The sequence below is a fragment of the Nerophis lumbriciformis genome, linkage group LG17, assembly GCF_033978685.3.
Source record: "Nerophis lumbriciformis linkage group LG17, RoL_Nlum_v2.1, whole genome shotgun sequence".
In the NCBI taxonomy this organism is placed as follows: domain Eukaryota; kingdom Metazoa; phylum Chordata; class Actinopteri; order Syngnathiformes; family Syngnathidae; genus Nerophis; species Nerophis lumbriciformis.
The window spans coordinates 27,150,001-27,169,691 of NC_084564.2; the positions used below are offsets into that span (position 1 = coordinate 27,150,001).

General features: G+C 39.2%; 1 protein-coding gene across 1 annotated transcript in view; it reads left to right on the forward strand.

Moving 5' to 3' along the window:
- Window positions 1-1,977: 1,977 nt before the first annotated feature.
- Window positions 1,978-19,691, forward strand: part of nrgnb (neurogranin (protein kinase C substrate, RC3) b) — a 31,764-nt gene continuing 14,050 nt past the window's right edge. Inside the window, exons 1-5 of the mRNA XM_072915037.1 lie at window positions 1,978-2,386; window positions 2,459-2,529; window positions 2,600-2,643; window positions 6,224-7,197; window positions 7,273-7,347. Coding sequence (XP_072771138.1) covers window positions 2,233-2,386; window positions 2,459-2,529; window positions 2,600-2,643; window positions 6,224-7,197; window positions 7,273-7,347 — 1,318 coding nt within the window. The 5' untranslated portion in view covers window positions 1,978-2,232. The remainder of the gene's footprint in view (window positions 2,387-2,458; window positions 2,530-2,599; window positions 2,644-6,223; window positions 7,198-7,272; window positions 7,348-19,691) is intronic.

Below are 19,691 nucleotides of genomic sequence, written 5' to 3' on the forward strand. Positions count from 1 at the left end.
TCAATCCCGGGCTCGGGATCTTTCTGTGTGGAGTTTGCATGTTCTCCCCGTGACTGCGTGGGTTCCCTCCGGGTACTCCGGCTTCCTCTCACCTCCAAAGACATGCACCTGGGGATAGGTTGATTGGCAACACTAAATTGGCCCTAGTGTGTGAATGTGAGTGTGAATGTTGTCTGTCTATCTGTGTTGGCGACTTGTCCAGGGTGTACACCGCCTTCCGCCCAAATGCAGCTGAGATAGGCTCCGGCACCAAACCCCCCACCCCTGCGACCCCGAAAGGGACAAGCGGTACAAAACGGATGGATGGATGGGTTACTGCATGTCAGCAGCTAAATTAGGAGCCTTTGTCTACTTACTTACTAATAAAAGACAAGTTGTCTTGTATGTTCACTATTTTATTTAGTGAGTTTAGGTTTGAGTTTGAGTTTGAGTTTGAGTTTATTTCGAACATGCAAGCACACAACACATACTTGCCAACCCTCCCGGATTTTCCGGGAGACTCCCGAAATTCAGCGCCTCTCCCGAAAACCTCCCGGGACAAATTTTCTCCCAAAAATCTCCCGAAATTCAGGCGGACCTGAGTGAGCCTGTTTTCACGTCCGCTTTCCCACAATATAAACAGCATGCCTGCCCAATCACGTTATAACTGTAGAATGATGGAGGGCGAGTTCTTGGTTTCTTATGTGGGTTTATTGTTAGGCAGTTTCATTAACGTCTCGATAACAACACACAACAACAGCAGTCACGTTTTCGTCTACCGTTGTGACACTCTTAAACAGGACAAGACTGCCATCTACTGTACATGCATATGTGGCAATAACATCTCGGGCTTTTAGAGAGTGCAGTGCACAACTGCGCACACAACAAGGAAACGAAGCAGAATGCATCATCAGAGAGGGTGTTCAGCATGGTAAGAAAAATAGTGACAGAGAATAGAACAAGGATGGACAATTCAACCCTTAACTCAACAATGAGTAGATGAGTGTTATGTGTGTGTATATGTGTAAATAAATGAACATTGAAATTCAAGTATTTCTCTCATTTATATATATATATATATATATATATATATATATATATATATATATATATATATATATATATAAAATTTAAAAAATTTAAAATAATATATATATATATATATATATATATATATATAGCTAGAATTCACTAAAAGTCAAGTATTTCTTATATATATATATATATATATATATATATATATATATATATATATATATATATATATATATATATATATAAGAAATACTTATATATATATATATATATATATATATATACATATATATATATATATATATATATATATATATATATATATATATATATATATATATATATATATATATATATATATATATATACATATATAGAAGAAATACTTGACCCACAATTTCCAGTTTCTCTTTTCAACGTGTTCGAAAAGGAGTAGGAAGAAGCAGCAAAGTTGCTAAAACTTTTGTTCACTTCCTGTTCTCAATTTATTCACAATATACTCCATAAGTAATCACAATAAAAAAATAAATAAATAAATAATAATACTCGGTGAAATAAGTTATACTTCATATGGTGAGATGAGTAAGATTATTTTGAAAATGAAAGGATGGATGAAATAAATTCAGAATGTTTATCATTGTTCTTCTTCTTTTTTTGTTGTTGCATGTTTGTATGTTTATTGTACCGTAAAGATTTTTTTTGTTAAAATAAAGCCAATAATGCAATTTTTTGTGGTCCCCTTTATTTAGAAAAGTATCCAAATGTACCTAAACGTATTGAAATATATTTTGGTACCGGTACCAAAATATTGGTATCGGGACAACACTAGTACAATGTATATTCCATCCATCCATTTTCTACCGCTTGTCCAAATTAAAGGCATCGTTCGTCTTCTTTGTAGATTTGCTTCATTGATATTTGAGCCTCATAGGTGTCCGTTGTTAAAGTGGTTGCCTAGAAACGCTTGTCAACAATAGCCGACTGCTAGCTTTTAAACATTCAAACATTCAAGGTAGGTTAGACAGGTAGTTACTTGGATATCGTCAAACTCAACCCACGTCGATATTTGTAATTATTTTTAGACAGGTTATGTTCATATTAGAGATATAGCCATTCTAGTTATAATTCATGAACTTTTCAGTGAAGTAAAGCTAGCCGGTTAGCTTCAGAGGCTAAAGTTTTGGCTCGATAATGTTGTGACTTCTCGTCGCGGTCAACATGTCGGTGCCGTTCGGTGACACCCACCTGAGAATCCCACGGGGTTTCGGGGCCATCCTCGAATGCCTGGTGCGAGAAATCCTCCGGGATCAGCCTGCGGACATTCCCAAGTACGCCGCCCTCTACTTCCAACATCTTCTCAAACGACGAGAAGGTACGAACATGTTCTTATTTGCTGCATTGGCACGAGTGGAAGACTGACCCCGACCGTGTGACTGCTTTGCAGAGAGTGGCGTGGACCCGTCTGAGTGGGCCGCCAGCCTGGAAGATAGATACGAGTTCAACCGTGCATTTCAGGCCAGTCAACGTTTCCTTGTTTGTTTGTTTTTTGTTTGTTTTTTACCTTGTTTTGTTTTTACATCTACAGGATATTTCCGAGCCAGAGCCTGCAACACAAGCCTCAGTTTCAAAGTGAGTTTACTTTTTATGTCAGTGTTTTTCAACCACTCTGCCACAGCACAGTGTGTCGTGGGAGCTATCTAATTTCACCTATTTGCGTTAAAAATATCTTTTTGCAAACCAGTAATTATAGTCTGCAAATGATGTGTTGTTGTTGAGTGTCGGTGCTGTCCAGAGCTCGGCAGAGTAACCGTGTAATACTCTTCCATATCAGTAGGTGGCAGCCGGTAGCTAATTGCTTTGTAGATGTCGGAAACAGCGGGAGGCAGGGTGAAGGTAAAAAAGGTGTCTAATGCTTAAACCAAAAATAAACAAAAGATGAGTGCCCCAAAGAAAAGGCATTGAAGCTTAAGGATGGCTATGCAGAACGAAACTCAAACTGAACTGGCTACAAAGTAAACAAAAACAGAATGCTGGACGACAGCAAAGACTTACTGTGGAGCAAAGACAATGTACATCCGAACATGACATGACAATCAACCATGTCCCCACAAAGAAGGATAAAAACAACTGAAATATTCTTGATTGCTAAAACAAAGTGCAAACCCCGTTTCCATATGAGTTGGGAAATTGTGTTAGATGTAAATATAAACAGAATACAATGATTTGCAAATCATTTTCAACCCATATTCAGTTGAATATGCTACCAAGACAAAATATTTGATGTTCAAACTGATAAACTTTTTTTTTTTTGCAAATAATCATTAACTTCAGAATTTGATGCCAGCAACACGTGACAAAGAAGTTGGGAAAGGTGGCAATAAATACTGATAAAGTTGAGGAATGCTCATCAAACACTTATTTGGAACATCCCACAGGTGTGCAGGCTAATTGGGAACAGGTGGGTGCCATGATTGGGTATAAAAACAGCTTCCCAAAAAATGCTCAGTCTTTCACAAGAAAGGATGGGGCGAGGTACACCCCTTTGTCCACAACTGCGTGAGCAAATAGTCAAACAGTTTAAGAACAACGTTTCTCAAAGTGCAATTGCAATAAATTTAGGGATTTCAACATCTACGGTCCATAATATCATCAAATGGTTCAGAGAATCTGGAGAAATCACTCCACGTAAGCGGCATGGACGGACACCAACATTGAATGTCCGTGACCTTCGATCCCTCAGACGGCACTGTATCAAAAACCGACATCAATCTCTAAAGGATATCACCACATGGGCTCAGGAATACTTCAGAAAACCATTGTCACTAAATACAGTTTGTCGCTACATCTGTAAGTGCAAGTTAAAGCTCTACTATGCAAAGCGAAAGCCATTTATCAACAACATCCAGAAACGCTGCCGGCTTCTCTGGGCCCGAGATCATCTAAGATGGACTGATGCAAAGTGGAAAAGTGTTCTGTGGTCTGACGAGTCCACATTTCAAATTGTTTTTGCAAACTATCGACATTGTGTCATCCGGACCAAAGGGGAAGCGAACCATCCAGACTGTTATCGACGCAAAGTTCAAAAGCCAGCATCTGTGATGGTATGGGGGTGCATTAGTGCCCAAGGCTTGTTGTGTAACTTACACATCTGTGAAGGAACCATTAATGCTGAAAGGTACATACAGGTTTTGGAACAACATATGCTGCCATCTAAGCGCCGTCTTTTTCATGGACGCCCCTGCTTATTTCATCAAGACAATGCCAAGCCACATTCAGCACAATTTACAACAGCGTGGCTTCGTAAAAAAAGAGTGCGGGTACTTTCCTGGCCCGCCTGCAGTAACAGACAGGGCAGGGTGGACTGTGTGTGTGCATTGACGAATAAGCGGCCATGCACCTTTTATATGATCTTTTTTGTCGGTAATAATAGTGGTAGAAAATGGATATGAAAGTAAGCAAATGGGTGCTATAAATTTTGAGTTCAAATATTTTATTTCTTGATTTTTTTCATGTTTCATTTGGTTTAACAATTCTTTTAATTTTGACAGTACCACGTGAGATATGTTTTAATTGCTGAAGCAGGTTTATTGAATGTTAAATGCACCGAAAAATAGACCGTTTTGTAGATTCAATGCCCAGTCGTGTGCAGGTGGGTTTCTGTATAGTCTCTCCAGTCGGTATTTTGAGAGGTGAAGTTGGACTAAGTAGAACATCACTGAAGGCATAGGTGAGAAACGCACGGCCTGCCACTGTGTATATGTAATGTAATTTTTTCTTTCCTTCACTGATTATTACTCAAGCATACTTCATTAGAGCCAACAAACATAATTAAACATAACTTACTGTACAATGTCTGCTCTTACTGGGATGCTGACTGTTAGAGTAAATGGTAAATGGGTTATACTTGTATAGCGCTTTTCTACCTTCAAGGTACTCAAAGCGCTTTGACACTATTTCCACATTCACCCATTCACACCCACATACACACTGATGGCGGGAGCTGCCATGCAAGGCAGTAACCACAACCCATCAGGAGCAAGGGTGAAGTGTCTTGCTCAAGGACACAACGGATGTGACGAAGTTGGTAGAAGGTGGGGATCGAACTAGGAACCCTCAGGTTGCTGGCACGGCCACACTCCCAAATGTGCCACGCCGTCCCCAATAAGTAATTATATATTCTTGTTTCGAAGAAGAATGACTCATAATCTTTACTAAACAAGGGGGGTGAAACAAAGCATTTTTTCAGTTCTTTTTTTACCATTTCCGGGTTTAAGTTGGCTGTCAAAGTGTATCAACTTCTCAGTTTATGTCCACATCATTTTACTATCCAGGTGAGAGACATGATTTATAATCTAGAATTAACTTTCACAAGCTCAGAGGTGAGAAAGCTGCTCACCAGCTCATGATGTCAATACAGCAGCATAAGGAAGTTAAGTCGCTGTGATGAATGTGGCTCTTAATGTTGGTCCATAACGTTAGCGCTGACAATACCAATATTTCTAATCTTAATATTCAGATCACAACATTTAATAATAAAAAGTATAAAATGATTCAACAGCCTAACATAAATACAGCTAAGGGTGGGAGTTTGGCAATATACGATATACTGCAACTCTTCAAAAGTGAATTTTGAGAGCAATTATTATTATATTTTAGAGTTTTTTAATACGTTGTTGAATATTTGATAAATTGCCAAATGTCAATGAGTCTATTGGAAAATAGTTACACTCACCAACTTTGTGTCAGTATTTTTCAAACATATTATACTACATTATGGTAGTTGTGCTGTGATGTTCACATGAGCAACAATCTCCACTCTTTATGTGTAAAATCTAGGGCAGCGCGGTGAAACAGCGGTTAGTGCATGTGCCTCACAATACAAAGGTTCTGGGTTCGATCCCTCAAGGTCTTTCTGTGTGGAGTTTGCATGTTCTCCCCGTGACTGCATACTCTTGCTTCCTTCCACCCCCAAAAACATGCACCTGGGGATAGGATGATTGGCAACACTAAATTGGCCCTAGTGTGTGAACGTCGTCTGTCTATCTGTGTTTGCCCTGCGATGAGGTGGCAACTTGTCCAGGGTGTACCCGGCCTACTGCCAGAATGCAGCTGAGATAGGTTCCAGCACCCCCTGCAACCCCGAAAGGGACAAGCGGTTGAAAATGGATGGATGGGATATGTAAAATCTTTTTTTTCTTTTTTCTTTCAGCGATAAGCCAACAGACTCTCAAGCCAAGGATGAGTCTGCTCAGCAAGCAGAGGCACCACAAGTCTTGGCTACATCTTCTGATCAAGTTGATCTGACGGATAGTGCTAAAAAAGATGATGTATATCAGTCGGAACCTGTTGATCAAAAAGCATCGGAGGAGAAAGAGAACCCTGAGGCTGAAGAACCAGAGGAGGCTTTGCAGCAGTCTGATCTAGTTGAGGCAGCCGCTGAGGCTGAGGCAGATGCTAAGGCGGGTACAGAGACTGAAGCTGAGACGGATGCTGAGCCTGAAGCTGAGACGGATGCTGAGCCTGAAGCTGAGACGGATGCTGAGACTGAAGCTGAGACAGATGCTGAGACTGAAGCTGAGACGGATGCTGAGACTGAAGCTGAGACGGATGCTGAAGCTGAAGCCGAGACAGATGCTGAGGCGGAGGCTGAGGTGGAAGCTAAGGTAGAAGCTCAGATAGAAGCTGAAGGAGAAGCCATGATGGAACCTGAGGTACAAACTGAGGTTGAAGCTTCAGAGCAGGATGAACCAGAGACAACCCCAGAGGAAGTCCCAACTGATGATATTAAAGAAGATAAGGATGATAAATCAGAGGCCGTTGATGAGGAGAACCCCCAAATCCAGTCTGAAGAAACCGAAGTAACCCAACCTCAAAGTGAAACCCTCGATGGTGAACAAGAAGCTGGAGCTCAGGCTGTAGAAACAACTGAGGAGGGAGGTGCGGAGATGCAGGCCACTGATGAGGAAGAAGGCAATGTGGACAACACTGAAGAACCAGCGGAGCAATCTTTGGTTGAGGTTGACTTTGAAGAGATTCCAGATGCTCAGCAAAGTGATGACAGGGAGCAGCAGCCAGAAGAAGAGAACGTTCCAGAAGAGGTTTCGCAGAATCCTGAAGAACAAGGCAATGATGAGCCTGAAGTGGAGGGAGAGCCAGATGACCCAAACAATATAGAAACTAAAGGTACAATGGAGGCAATGAATGACATTTGTAATGGTGATAATGAAAAAGTTGGAGTCAGCTGCATTATAATTCCAGATGAGGTGGTTGCTGAGCACGCAGAGGAGGCAGGGCCAGAAGATGCAACAGAAGCTGATAATCAAGGAGGGGATTAGGTATTGTGTCATGTATTTTCTTCATACGGAACAGCCGCTACACATTTTCTGTAAATGCTCTAATTATAAGCAGGGGCTAATTGGAATCAGGCGATACTGTAACTACTGAGTGAGGCAGTTATTTACGAATTTTAAAAACACAATAATAATAATATATATTTTTTTGTATTGCACTTAACATTTGAATAACACCATAATAATGGTCTCATTTTAATAAGATTAGAGCTGTCAAAATGTACATGTTGACACATGCGATTAATCATGAACAAATTGCTGCATGAATTATGTATAAATACAGATTCATTCATTTTTACCGCACATATCCTTAACCTTTAACCATGGATGGTTACTTAAAGGGGATGTGGTGTTACGTCGGGGTCGCATGTTTGTGCGCGGATCGTTTCCCCAAGATGCAGACAGAACTCCGGAGGCAGTGTGCAGGTAGGACAATGATTTATATTCCATAAATCAGTCCATAATACAAAAATGCAGGAAAAATACAAACAAACACAAGAAAAGTGTGCCGATCGCACGGGGAGCTAAAGCACAAAACTAGCACTGGGAAGCTAACATAGAAACAGGAATCAAAGGAGTACTAACGTAGCTTGTTGCAGGAGCAAATAAAACAGCCAGGCAGGAATAAATAGCTCTCTGATTAGCGCCCGGAAGCAGGTGAGCGTCCCGAACACTAATCAGAGGCAGGTGAAATGCTGAAACAGAAGTAAGCGAGTCTTGAACTAAAACAAAACATGATCCGGGCAACGGATCATCACATGTGGGTTGCTTGCTATATGGTCAGTGATCAGGTGAATGCATACATTGCACACAAAAAGTATTGACAGTGCTTTGCTTTTTCCACATTTTGTTATTTGTCACTACAGCCTTACACAAAATGCAAGGATTTCATTTTTGTCTTCGAAATTCTACAGAGTCCATAGTGACAATGTGATATTGTATTTATTTTTTTATTTTTAAAATTTTTCACATTTATTAAAGAAGTAAAAAATCACAGCCTTTGCATAATACTTTGTTGATGCATCTTTGGCAGAAATTACAGTATTTTTGAATACGATGTCACAAGCTTAGCACACCTATCTTTGGGTAGTTTCGCCCGTTTCTCTTTGCAGCACGTCTCAAGCTTCCTCAGGTTGGATGGCAAGCATTGGTTTTCCTCCAGGATGTCTCTGTAGATTGCTGCATTCATCTTAGTCTAGTCAGGGAGGTGACCAAGAACCTAATGGTCACTCTGTCAGAGCTACAGCATTCCTCTGTTGAGAGGAGAACCTTGCAGAAGAACAACCATATCTGCAGCAATCCACCAATCAGGCCTGTATGGTATAGTGGCCAGACGGAAGCCATTTCTTCGTAAAAAGTTTGCCAAAATGCACCTGAAAGACTCTCAGACCACGAGAGACAAAAGTCTCTGGTCAGATAAAATTGAAGATTAAGTTTGAACTCTTTAGCATTTATGCCAGACGTCATGTTTGGAAGAAACCAGACACCGCTCATCACCAGACCAATACCATCTCTACAGTGAAGCATGGGGGTGCAGCTTCATGCAGTATAGGGATGTTTTTCAGCGGCAGGACCTGGGAGACTAGTCAGGATAGAGGGAAAGATGAATGCAGCAATGTATCAATGTACAGAGACATCCTGGATAAAAAACAACGGTTCCTAGCCAACCTGATGGCACTGGTGCTCCGGGTGCTGCACAGAGGAATGGGCGAAACTACCCAAAGATACAGTAGGTGTGACAAGCTTGTGGCATCGTATTCAAAAAGACTTGAGGCTGTAAATGCTACCAAAGGTGCGTCAACAAAGTATTGCGTAAATGCTGTGAATACTTATGTACATGTGATTTTATTTTTTTTTAAATACATTTGCTAAATTTAAAACAAAACGGTTCACATTGTCCTTATGGGGTATATTATTGTCTGTGGAATTTTGAGGACAATATTTTTTTTTTTCATTTTGGAATAACACTGTAACATAACAAAATGTGGAAAAAGTGAAGCGCTGTGAATACTTTCCGGATGCACTGTATGTCAGTGCAAAGATGAGTAAGGAGACTCTGACTGGCGTGCTTCCTGGAATGTTTTGCTTCAAAATAAGAACCGACGGGACTTTGAATAATCCTGTCATTAAGTTTTGAGCAAATACACAACGTGCATTTAGGTAAAATTAGGTGTCAAATTATCGCGTAAATTGCGAATAATTCAATTAGAGCGTTATATTTTTTTAATCGCGTTAATCTAATTTTAGATCTTTAATGTTACTGTCTGTGTATGCAACAACATTAAGAGCAACAACAGTACCGCCATGTGACACTAAGATAGTATGTACAGTAGTCACGCCAAAAAAAGGTCTCATTCTCTCATGAGTCACAAGACTGTCGTTAGCGGCTTTGAATACATGGTGACAGAATGAATTATATCTGACAAATAGTGTAAAATATTCATGAGAAACATAAATACATGTGACAAGTGTGTTTATGGTTTGTATACGTTTGAATGTTGTCTTATTTTTAGCGTAGAGTATACAATGCTTTATTTTTTCCGTGTGCATCTTCGATTACATGAGCCATGGAGAAATGGCATCACTCCGACCGGGTGTGTTTTTTCCGACATTAGCAGGACTTTATATAATAACACATCTGTGCATCAATATAGTTATATATCACATGTAAAACAATGTGTAATCAGAGCACACGTACATGGAGAAGAATGATGGGAATGATGTGTATTCCTTAAGTCGCACGTGGGACGAAATGAAAACAAAACATGTAAATAAATAACTTACTGTTCTGTCAATAAATAGGGTTTAAAATATTAGATCATGCACATTAATGTACAAACCCCGTTTCCATATGAGTTGGGAAATTGTGTTAGATGTAAATATAAATGGAATATAATGATTTGCAAATCATTTTCAACCCATATTCAGTTGAATATGCTACAAAGACAACATATTTGATGTTCAAACTGATAAACCTTTTTTTTTTTGCAAATAATCATTAACTTTAGAATTTGATGCCAGCAACACGTGACAAAGAAGTTGGGAAAGGTGGCAATAAATACTGATAAAGTTGAGGAATGCTCATCAAACACTTATTTGGAACATCCCACAGGTGAACAGGCAAATTGGGAACAGGTGGGTGCCATGATTGGGTATAAAAGTAGATTCCATGAAATGCTCAGTCATTCACAAACAAGGATGGGGCGAGGGTCACCACTTTGACAACAAATGCGTGAGCAAATGGTTGAACAGTTTAAGAAAAACCTTTCTCAACTAGCTATTGCAAGGAATTTAGGGATTTCACCATCTACGGTCCGTAATATCATCAAAGGGTTCAGAGAATCTGGAGAAATCACTGCACATAAGCAGCTAAGCCCGTGACCTTCGATCTCTCAGGCTGTACTGCATCAACAAGTGACATCAGTGTGTAAAGGATATCACCACATGGGCTCAAGAACACTTCAGAAACCCACTGTCAGTAACTACAGTTGGTCGCTACATCTGTAAGTGCAAGTTAAAACTCTCCTATGCAAGGCGAAAACCGTTTATCAACAACACCCAGAAACGCCGTCGGCTTCGCTGGGCCTGAGCTCATCTAAGATGGACTGATACAAAGTGGAGAAGTGGTCTGTGGTCTGACGAGTCCACATTTCAAATTGTTTCTGGAAACTGTGGACGTCCTGTCCTCCGGACCAAAGAGGAAAAGAACCATCCGGATTGTTATAGGCACAAAGTTGAAAAGCCAGCATCTGTGATGGTATGGGGGTGTATTAGTGCCCAAAACATGGGTAACTTACACATCTGCGAAGGCGCCATTAATGCTGAAAGGTACATACAGGTTTTGGAGCAACATATGTTGCCATCCAAGCAACGTTTCCATGGACGCCCCTGCTTATTTCAGCAAGCCACGTGTTACATCAACGTGGCTTCATAGTAAAAGAGTGCGGGTACTAGACTGGCCTGCCTGTAGTCCAGACGGGTCTCCCATTGAAAATGTGTGGCGCATTATGAAGCCTAAAATACCACAACGGAGACCCCCGGACTGTTGAACAACTTAAGCTGTACATCAAGCAAGAATGGGAAAGAATTCCACCTGAGAAGCTTAAAAAATGTGTCTCTTCAGTTCCCAAACGTTTACTGAGTGTTGTTAAAAGGAAAGGCCATGTAACACAGTGGTGAACATGCCCTTTCCCAACTACTTTGGCACGTGTTGCAGCCATGAAATTCTAAGTTAATTATTATTTGCAAAAAATAAATAAAGTTTATGAGTTTGAACATCAAATATCTTGTCTTTGTAGTGCATTCAATTGAATATGGGCTGAAAAGGATTTGCAAATCATTGTATTTCGTTTATATTTACATCTAACACAATTTCCCAACTCATATGGAAACGGGGTTTGTACATGTATGAGACATACAGTATATAATTGACAGTCAGGAAAGTCAACATTTCCTCTGATCCGTTTTTACAAAGTTTAACATGTAACCGTGACAAATGTAAACATTTATTTGTTCAATCTGTTCTCTTGAACTAAAACTGGTAACATACTGTATGCTAGCATTGTGATTGATGGCTTATTTTTCATGTTTTATCTGAAGCAGAGGAAAAGCATAAAGTTCAACATTCAATACTGATTGTTCAGAAAAGTGTTCTTACTGGTTTTTATTAGAGATGTTATCGGCCGATAAATGCTTTAAAATGTAATATCGGAAATTACGCCCACCTCAACCTCCTCATGCTCCCTCAGGGAGAGCATATCCCAAATTCCAAGCTACTGTTCTGAGGCATGTTAAAAAAAATAATGCACTTTGTGACTTCAATAATAAATATGGTAGTGCTATGTTGGCATTTTTTTCCATAACTTCAGTTGATTTATTTTGGAAAACCCTGTTACATTGCTTAATGTCTCCAGCGGGGCATCACAACAAAATTAGGCATAATAATGTGAAAAAGTGCAATATATTTATCTGTACAGTAATCTATTTATTTATTTATATATATTTATTTTATATATATATATATATATATATATATATATATATATATATATATATATATATATATATATATATATATATATATATATATATATATATATATATTTATTTATATATGCACCTTATTGCTTTTTTATCCTGCACTACCATGAGCTTATGTAACGAAATTTCGTTCTTATCTGTGCTGTAAAGTTCAAATTTGAATGACAATAAAGAGGAAGTCTAAGTCTAAGTCTTAATTCCACGACTGTATATATCGGTATCGGTTGATATCGGAATCAGTAATTAAGTGATAGCCGATATCGGAATATCGGCTATCGCCAAAAAAGCCATTGTCGGACATCTCTAGTTTTTATTTTTTGTTCAGCACCCTATATGGACCTAATGTTGCATTTTAGTAAATGCAACAGATTGTTAGTCTGTTAAAAAAACAAAAACAAAAAAATAAATAATAAATTACTTTATAAAGTTACTTTTGTTTTTATATCAATTGTTATAATAATGTAATGAATTTAAATGCAAATACGTCAAGTTGAGGCAGCTTCTCACTCCCTGTGGCTCAGTTACTTCTCCACACTATCTGTGTGCGATTTCTGTTTCTCCACTCCCTAAGTGTGCAATCATAGGTATTTTGGCCACTCTTTTTGAGTGTGTTTGTTGTTATTATTCTTATTTATTTTTTTGCTTTGCGTTGGGGTACTACTCCAGCTAAGCCGATCGTGACAGTTCCTTTATGACATTCTGACAACAACGTTGCATTTGTATCAAAACATAAATGGGTTGATTTAAAATACAAGCAAGTAATTTATTCTGATGATCTAAATGTAAATCTTTAATTGCAATGTGCAATTTGTGTGCAGTGCACTGTGATACATAAAATCAAAGAGCATGGAAAATAACGAGCAGTATAAAACGATCTATGCTTGAGCATTAGAAGAAGGGTTACAAAAGACTATGAAGGGCAATTAGCTTGTAACAATAAAATTAACAACAGGTCATTTATCAGCGCTTTGAGAGAGACGGGATTCAATCAGCTGTTGCAGAAGAGCCTATGGGGTAATTAAAGGAGTCACTCAGTTATGCATTACATTAATCACATATAACATTTCTCAGCGGGTGGGCTCTAGCTGGGGTAATCAATTATGTATGCCTTTATATGGTGTCTTTTTCTCTATGATGTAACATAATGAGATTATGATAGCATTACTGGCTTGCAATTACATTTGATGCAATACTGTAGGTGTATATTCTGTTTAAGTTGTACATGATCTCGCTGTGACCTATTGGATTTAGTGTTGCATCCCCCATGATGTTCACCTCCTCTGCTTCTACTTTGTCCTTTGGCTTCATCGTCTTATGGTCATGTGATCACAGTGGCCAGCCTGGCTCTTGGCAGCTGCCCTGTTGGCCGCGGGATGTCCTTGATGTCTTCGTCCTCCTCTTGGGGCCAACTGAGTTCCTCCACGGCAACTTAGGACATTACGTACATGCTTTTATCTTGATAGAAAGATGTGTCCACTCATGAGGTCAGTAACCCACAGTTTGAAAGATGTTGTCTCTATTTCTCCTGTCGGTAGGTATATTCTGTTTGTTGGAGTCAGCCTATTTATAACTAATAACTATTTTCTAAGTAACAGTATTGTACAGCAAGAAAATGTTTTACGTGACTGTATTTATTGCACTTAATTAGACTTTGCCTAATTGTATTGATCCCCAAGGGAAATTGTTTGATTGTTTGAATACTCTCAATAGCATTAGAAATGAGGAAAAATGTAGATGGAATCAAATATAATAAACAATAAGAACTACACAAAAGCTGCAGAATATAATGCCTAGCCTGTAAAACAAAATAAAAGGGTTTGCATAGTTACAAATAGGCAACATACTTACAAATAGACAAGAAATGCAATAATACAAATAAAAGTAAATATTTAATACTAAAAATTATTAGTTTGCGCTCTTCTACTCCAGAATCGCTGCACACAAAAGAGCAAACATTTGGTGTGTTGCCTTTGCAATTATTGTTCTGTCATATTGTGACAGTTATTTAGACTGACTTGAAATATCTCACACAGCTCAATGCCTTTTTTTTAAAACACCCATTGTTACTTAAGGGTGTTTCGGGTTTAGCCATACAGTTTTGTACACACCTTTTAGGGGATTGACTAATGTGTGAAAAATTGGAGCAAGATTGATTGTAAAATATGGCCGCCATTAAGTAAACTATATTTGTAGGGACCTGTATCAGGATTACTGTCTGTTAAGTCATTGATCAGAATCAGAATCAGAATCAGCTTTATTGTCATTACGCAGGGTAACGAGATTGAGGCCATTCCATACAGTGCGATGTGTGCATGCAAGAAAACTGTGTAAATATAAAAAATATAGAAGTGCAAAGAAAGGTGTGGAAGAGAACAGTGTACACTCTATACTCTCTGTACAATGTGCACTCTATACACTCTGTGCAAAATGTACAGATCATGTGTCTAATGATTATAAAACTCCTTTTGTGGCCCTAAACAAGATTTTGTTTGTGGCCCCATTTCGGTCTTTAATATTACTTGTGTAGCACGCTATGGGTGACTTCAGCCTAGTGAGTATTGTAATTGTCATCCCTTGCCACATTGCGCTTTGTAGTTTACATGCATTCTTGCATTATGTATTTACCATGGCCAGGCCAGGAATTAAAGCAATAAACCAAATGTACTACTCTTGGCAACCAGAAACTACAGGTAGATTATGGGAGCCTGAGAGTGTGCATTAGAGACACTGTCAAGACGTGGACTATGGTGACGCAAATTACTGCGTGGATTGTTTTCCCGTGGTGCAAAGCGACTGGACCGGACAAGGCTTGCAGGTAAAGACATGATTTAATTTGTACTAAAAAAAGTGCAAACAAAAGCGCGCACAAGGCGGAGAACAAACTTGGCTAAGAAAACAAAAACTAATACTTTGACGTAAACTATGGACATGAAACAAAACTCGCGAACTGTGACATGAAGAAACAAAACTTACGTGGCATGGCATGAAGCGAACAATCGCATGAAAATAAGTCAGCATAGAGCATGGTACAGAATATCAGTGTCAATAGAGCAGAGCATGAATAATGTCAATGTTGCCAGGCCGATTCCCTGGCAACTACAGACTTAAATAATAATGTCTCATGATTGAGACAGGTGCGTGTGTCCAAATGAGTCAGGTGCGTGAGTCATGAGGACAGGCGAACTAATCAGTCGTCATGGTGACAAAACAAACAAGAGTGCACAAACAGGAACTAAAAGAGTCCAAAAACAACAGAACATAACCAAACAAAACATGATCAAAAGACATGACAGACACAACCAACAAAAATTCAGTTCAAGTACTTTTATAACTAAATATTTTCAAGAAATGTATGATACATATTTTACAAGTTATGTAAAGATTTGTAAAACATTACAAAGACAACTGCAATTCGGTTCAATCCAATATGTTCAATAATCATGTGTTTATATTTCAGATATTGTCCAAAGTTTATATGAAAAGGTAAAAAAATGTGTTGATAGGTCCAAAAGAAAAGAAAAGTGTTCGATATCTCCTACCGCAGTGAAGCCTATCTAAAACTGTTCTGGCTTTGGTATTAATTGAAAAAGTAAAAAAAAAAACACAATAAATTGGCAACAACTATAAAAATAACAAATGTTTTTTAGACTTTAAATCTTTAGGTAAATGGTTGGGCTACAATATAAACTTAAATAGTATGATCGTTTTAGAAGTACGGCCATAGATCTGTTAGAATGACAGCATTCATGTCATAATCTGTTGGTGGTGAACCCCAAGATGCAGAGATGGCAGGTGTAGCGCAGGAAAACATGACTTTAATAGGATAACAGGAGACAGGATAACAGGAAACAATCATCGAGCCTTGACTGGAGGGCGAGGCAGGGATAAATAGCAACCAGCTGATAGAAAACAGGTGTGGCCAGGCTGCCAATCAGGGACAGGTGAGGGGAAATAGCGCTCAGGGAGACAAGCAGGAAATGGAATTAAAATATGAGCGCTGACAGGAATTAAACACCATCAAAGGAAACATAACAAGACGTGAATGTGACAGATCGTCACAATTCAAAGCGATGCTAAATCATTAATCATCTCTGTAGACTGTTGAATGGACGCAGACGCGATGCTGCTAAACCGAACTAAAACTATTACAACGGACATGTTGACTTGCCAACGCACAGAAGTTTATCATTGTAACTAGTATTTGATTCGGGCCATCAAAGTAGAACAAGCAAACGCATGCAGAGCACGACGACCACATTGATGATCAACTATCAATGTGATCGGTCGCAAAATCATTAGGGATGTGAGGATCAATGCTAAAATATCGATACAGTTGATACCAGATTTCTATACCCTAATATCGATCCTGAAATCAAAATATCGACACTTTTGATATTTTAGATCAGCGGTGTCCAAACTATTTCCACCAAGGGCCGCATACTGAAAAGGGGCGGTATGGCGTAGTGGGTAGAGCGGCTGTGCCAGAAACCTGAGGGTTGCAGGTTCGCTTCCCGCCTCTTGACATCCAAAATCGCTGCCGTTGTGTCCTTGGGCAGGACACTTCACCCTTGCCCCCGGTGCCACTCACACTGGTGAATGAATGATGAATGAATGATAGGTGGTGGTCGGAGGGGCCGTAGGCGTAAACTGGCAGCCCCAGGGCTGCTGTGGCTACAAATGTAGCTTACCACCACCAGGTGTGAATGAATGATGGGTTCCCACTCTGTGATTATCTAATAATAGAAAAGCGCGCTATAAAATATAATCGATTATTATTATTATTATTAAAGTATACGAGGTCCGTAATTATATTTTTTAAATAAATAATAATAAAAAATGCTAAAAACATATATTGTGTCAGCTTTGTATTATTGGTGACTAAGTATATTAATATTAATTATTAGTTAAAAATATTCAGCTTTTTCTCATTACATACTGATTTTTTGTACTCTTTTTCAAAAAAATGAACTGTTGTTTTTTTCCCCATGTAAAAATAGAATAAATGTATTAATAATACAACTGTGCAACTGCATAACCTGGTGTGTCAAAAATTCTACCTGGACGAAATGATTAATGTTCAGAATCAGAATCAGAATCAGAATCAGCTTTATTGTCATTACGCAAGGTAACGAGATTGAGGCCATTCCATACAGTGCGATGTGTGCATGCTAGAAAAACAATGTGCAAATATATAAAAATATAAAAAATGTAGAAGTGCAATGAATATGGTGTGAAATGAATATATACATGAAAAAAAACAAAAAAAAAACAGGGTGTTTGGTGGAATGGGTTATTGCACCGAAGAGAAGGCAGTTATGAGGGACAATGGGGCAGTCCGTTCAGGATGGTTATGGCCCTGGGGAAGAAGCTGTTCTTTAGCCTGTTTGTTTTGGTTTTAATGCACCTGTAGCGCTTCCCAGAGGGCAGCAGGTGGAACAGGTCAGAGCCAGGGTGGGTGCTGTCCTTGATGATGGCACTGGCTCTGTTGAGGCAGCGGGAGGTGTAGATGTCCGTCAGAGAGGGGAGAGGGCGGCCGATGATCTTCTGAGCCGTCTTGACCACTCTTTGCAGCCTCTCCCTGTCTGCTGCAGTGCAGCTGCCGTACCATACCGTAATACAGTAGGTCAGCAGGCTCTCGATGGACGAGCGGTAGAAGGTCAGCAGCAGGTCAGGCTTCAGGTTGTACTTCCCGAGGACTCTAAGGAAGTGTAGCCGCTGCTGAGCCTTCTTGATGATTGATGTGGTGTTGACTGTCCAGGAGAAGTCATTAGAGATGTGGACTCCAAGGTACCTGAAGGTGTGGACCCTCTCTACACGCTCGCCGTTGATGTAGAGGGGGGCAGGGTCGGTGCTGCTCCTCCTGAAGTTCTGTTACACATTTAACAGTGTTTATTATGGTTGTTCATAAAATTAGTATTTTATTTTTTAATTAACTAACTAAACTTCTGTTTATATTTTAAGAATGTTTTATTCTTATTTTGAGAGCATCTAATATTATAGATCAGGTGTATCTAAAGTTTTTCCATCAAGGGCCGCATACTGAAAAGTCAAGTATTAAAAGAAAATATGCTTAAAACATTGTATATTTATAAAGACAAAACTTTGTGTTATAGGTGACAAAGTATTAATAGTAGTTTAATAAAATCAGCTTCTTTTAATTACATTCCAATGTTTTGCAATCGTTGTCTTACATTTCTACTATTGTTTTTTTTTAGATAGATATGTTGTTATTTGGAAATACACAACTTTTTTAATTTTAGCAGACACGTTGGGTATATTTGCACAAAGTATTGGTATCAGTTCGGTATGGCCGATACCAGCCTGGATTTTACATGTTATGGGATCGAAAGATGATATTTGAGGTCCCCGACTCTGCCTCGTGCTCGCAGAACCATAATTCTGTTATTTCCACATATTTTCCATTTGAGAGAATAGACACTTCCTCTACAGCCCCACTGATTGAAACTTGATTGAATGGTCTGTCATCATCCTAGACATTTGTTTCTTTTTTTACCTGCTCTGATGTGCCTGGACAAGCACGTCAGGACAGTGGTGGAAAGAGTTGCTGAGAGGGTTGCCATGGTAACGATTCACTACTCTATCCTGCGTTCATGGAATTAATAAGGGAGGGTGATGTGGATTGTTGCTAAGCTTTATTTTAAAAGCGGCTGCAAGCCAGTGTGTTGTGACTGCTGTACTACTAAAACCTGCGCAATTTAGAGTTTACTGATGATTGATGAGTGTAAACCCAATTTAAAAGTGAATCAAACGAACAAAGTGAAGTCACCAGAGAAGGAAGCAAAATGACTGTCAGAGATGGAATTGAGAATAATGGCTGTTTTTTCTGCTCTACCCCTGCGTCTTGTCTCTGAGGCTGGCAGCGGCGTGTGGGCGGCCTCGCCAGCTGGGATCATAGGGATGGAGAGAAGGCTGTTTGCTCACGCTGCCTTTAATACATTTATAACGCCGCCCAGTGCTTTCCGCCTGTTTTATTCTCGCACTACTACAGTTGCTGAAACTGAAAGTCAGCAGTTATTATTTAATGTGCATCTCGCCATTATGACGTATTCTTCTCACGTGTTGGCTTTTATCTGCAGTTTGTGCACGGTGGGTGCTCAGGTGTTTTTTTTTTTTTCGACTTTAAATTGTTGCAAGAGTTAAAGGTCCTGTAGGGCCGGAATGGGAACACAGTAGGTCAGCAACCTTAATGAGGCTTGATAAGACTGAACACATGCTGCCATGTTTGTAGGAGGTCTCTCCATCCCCTCCTCTTCCCTACCTCTATGT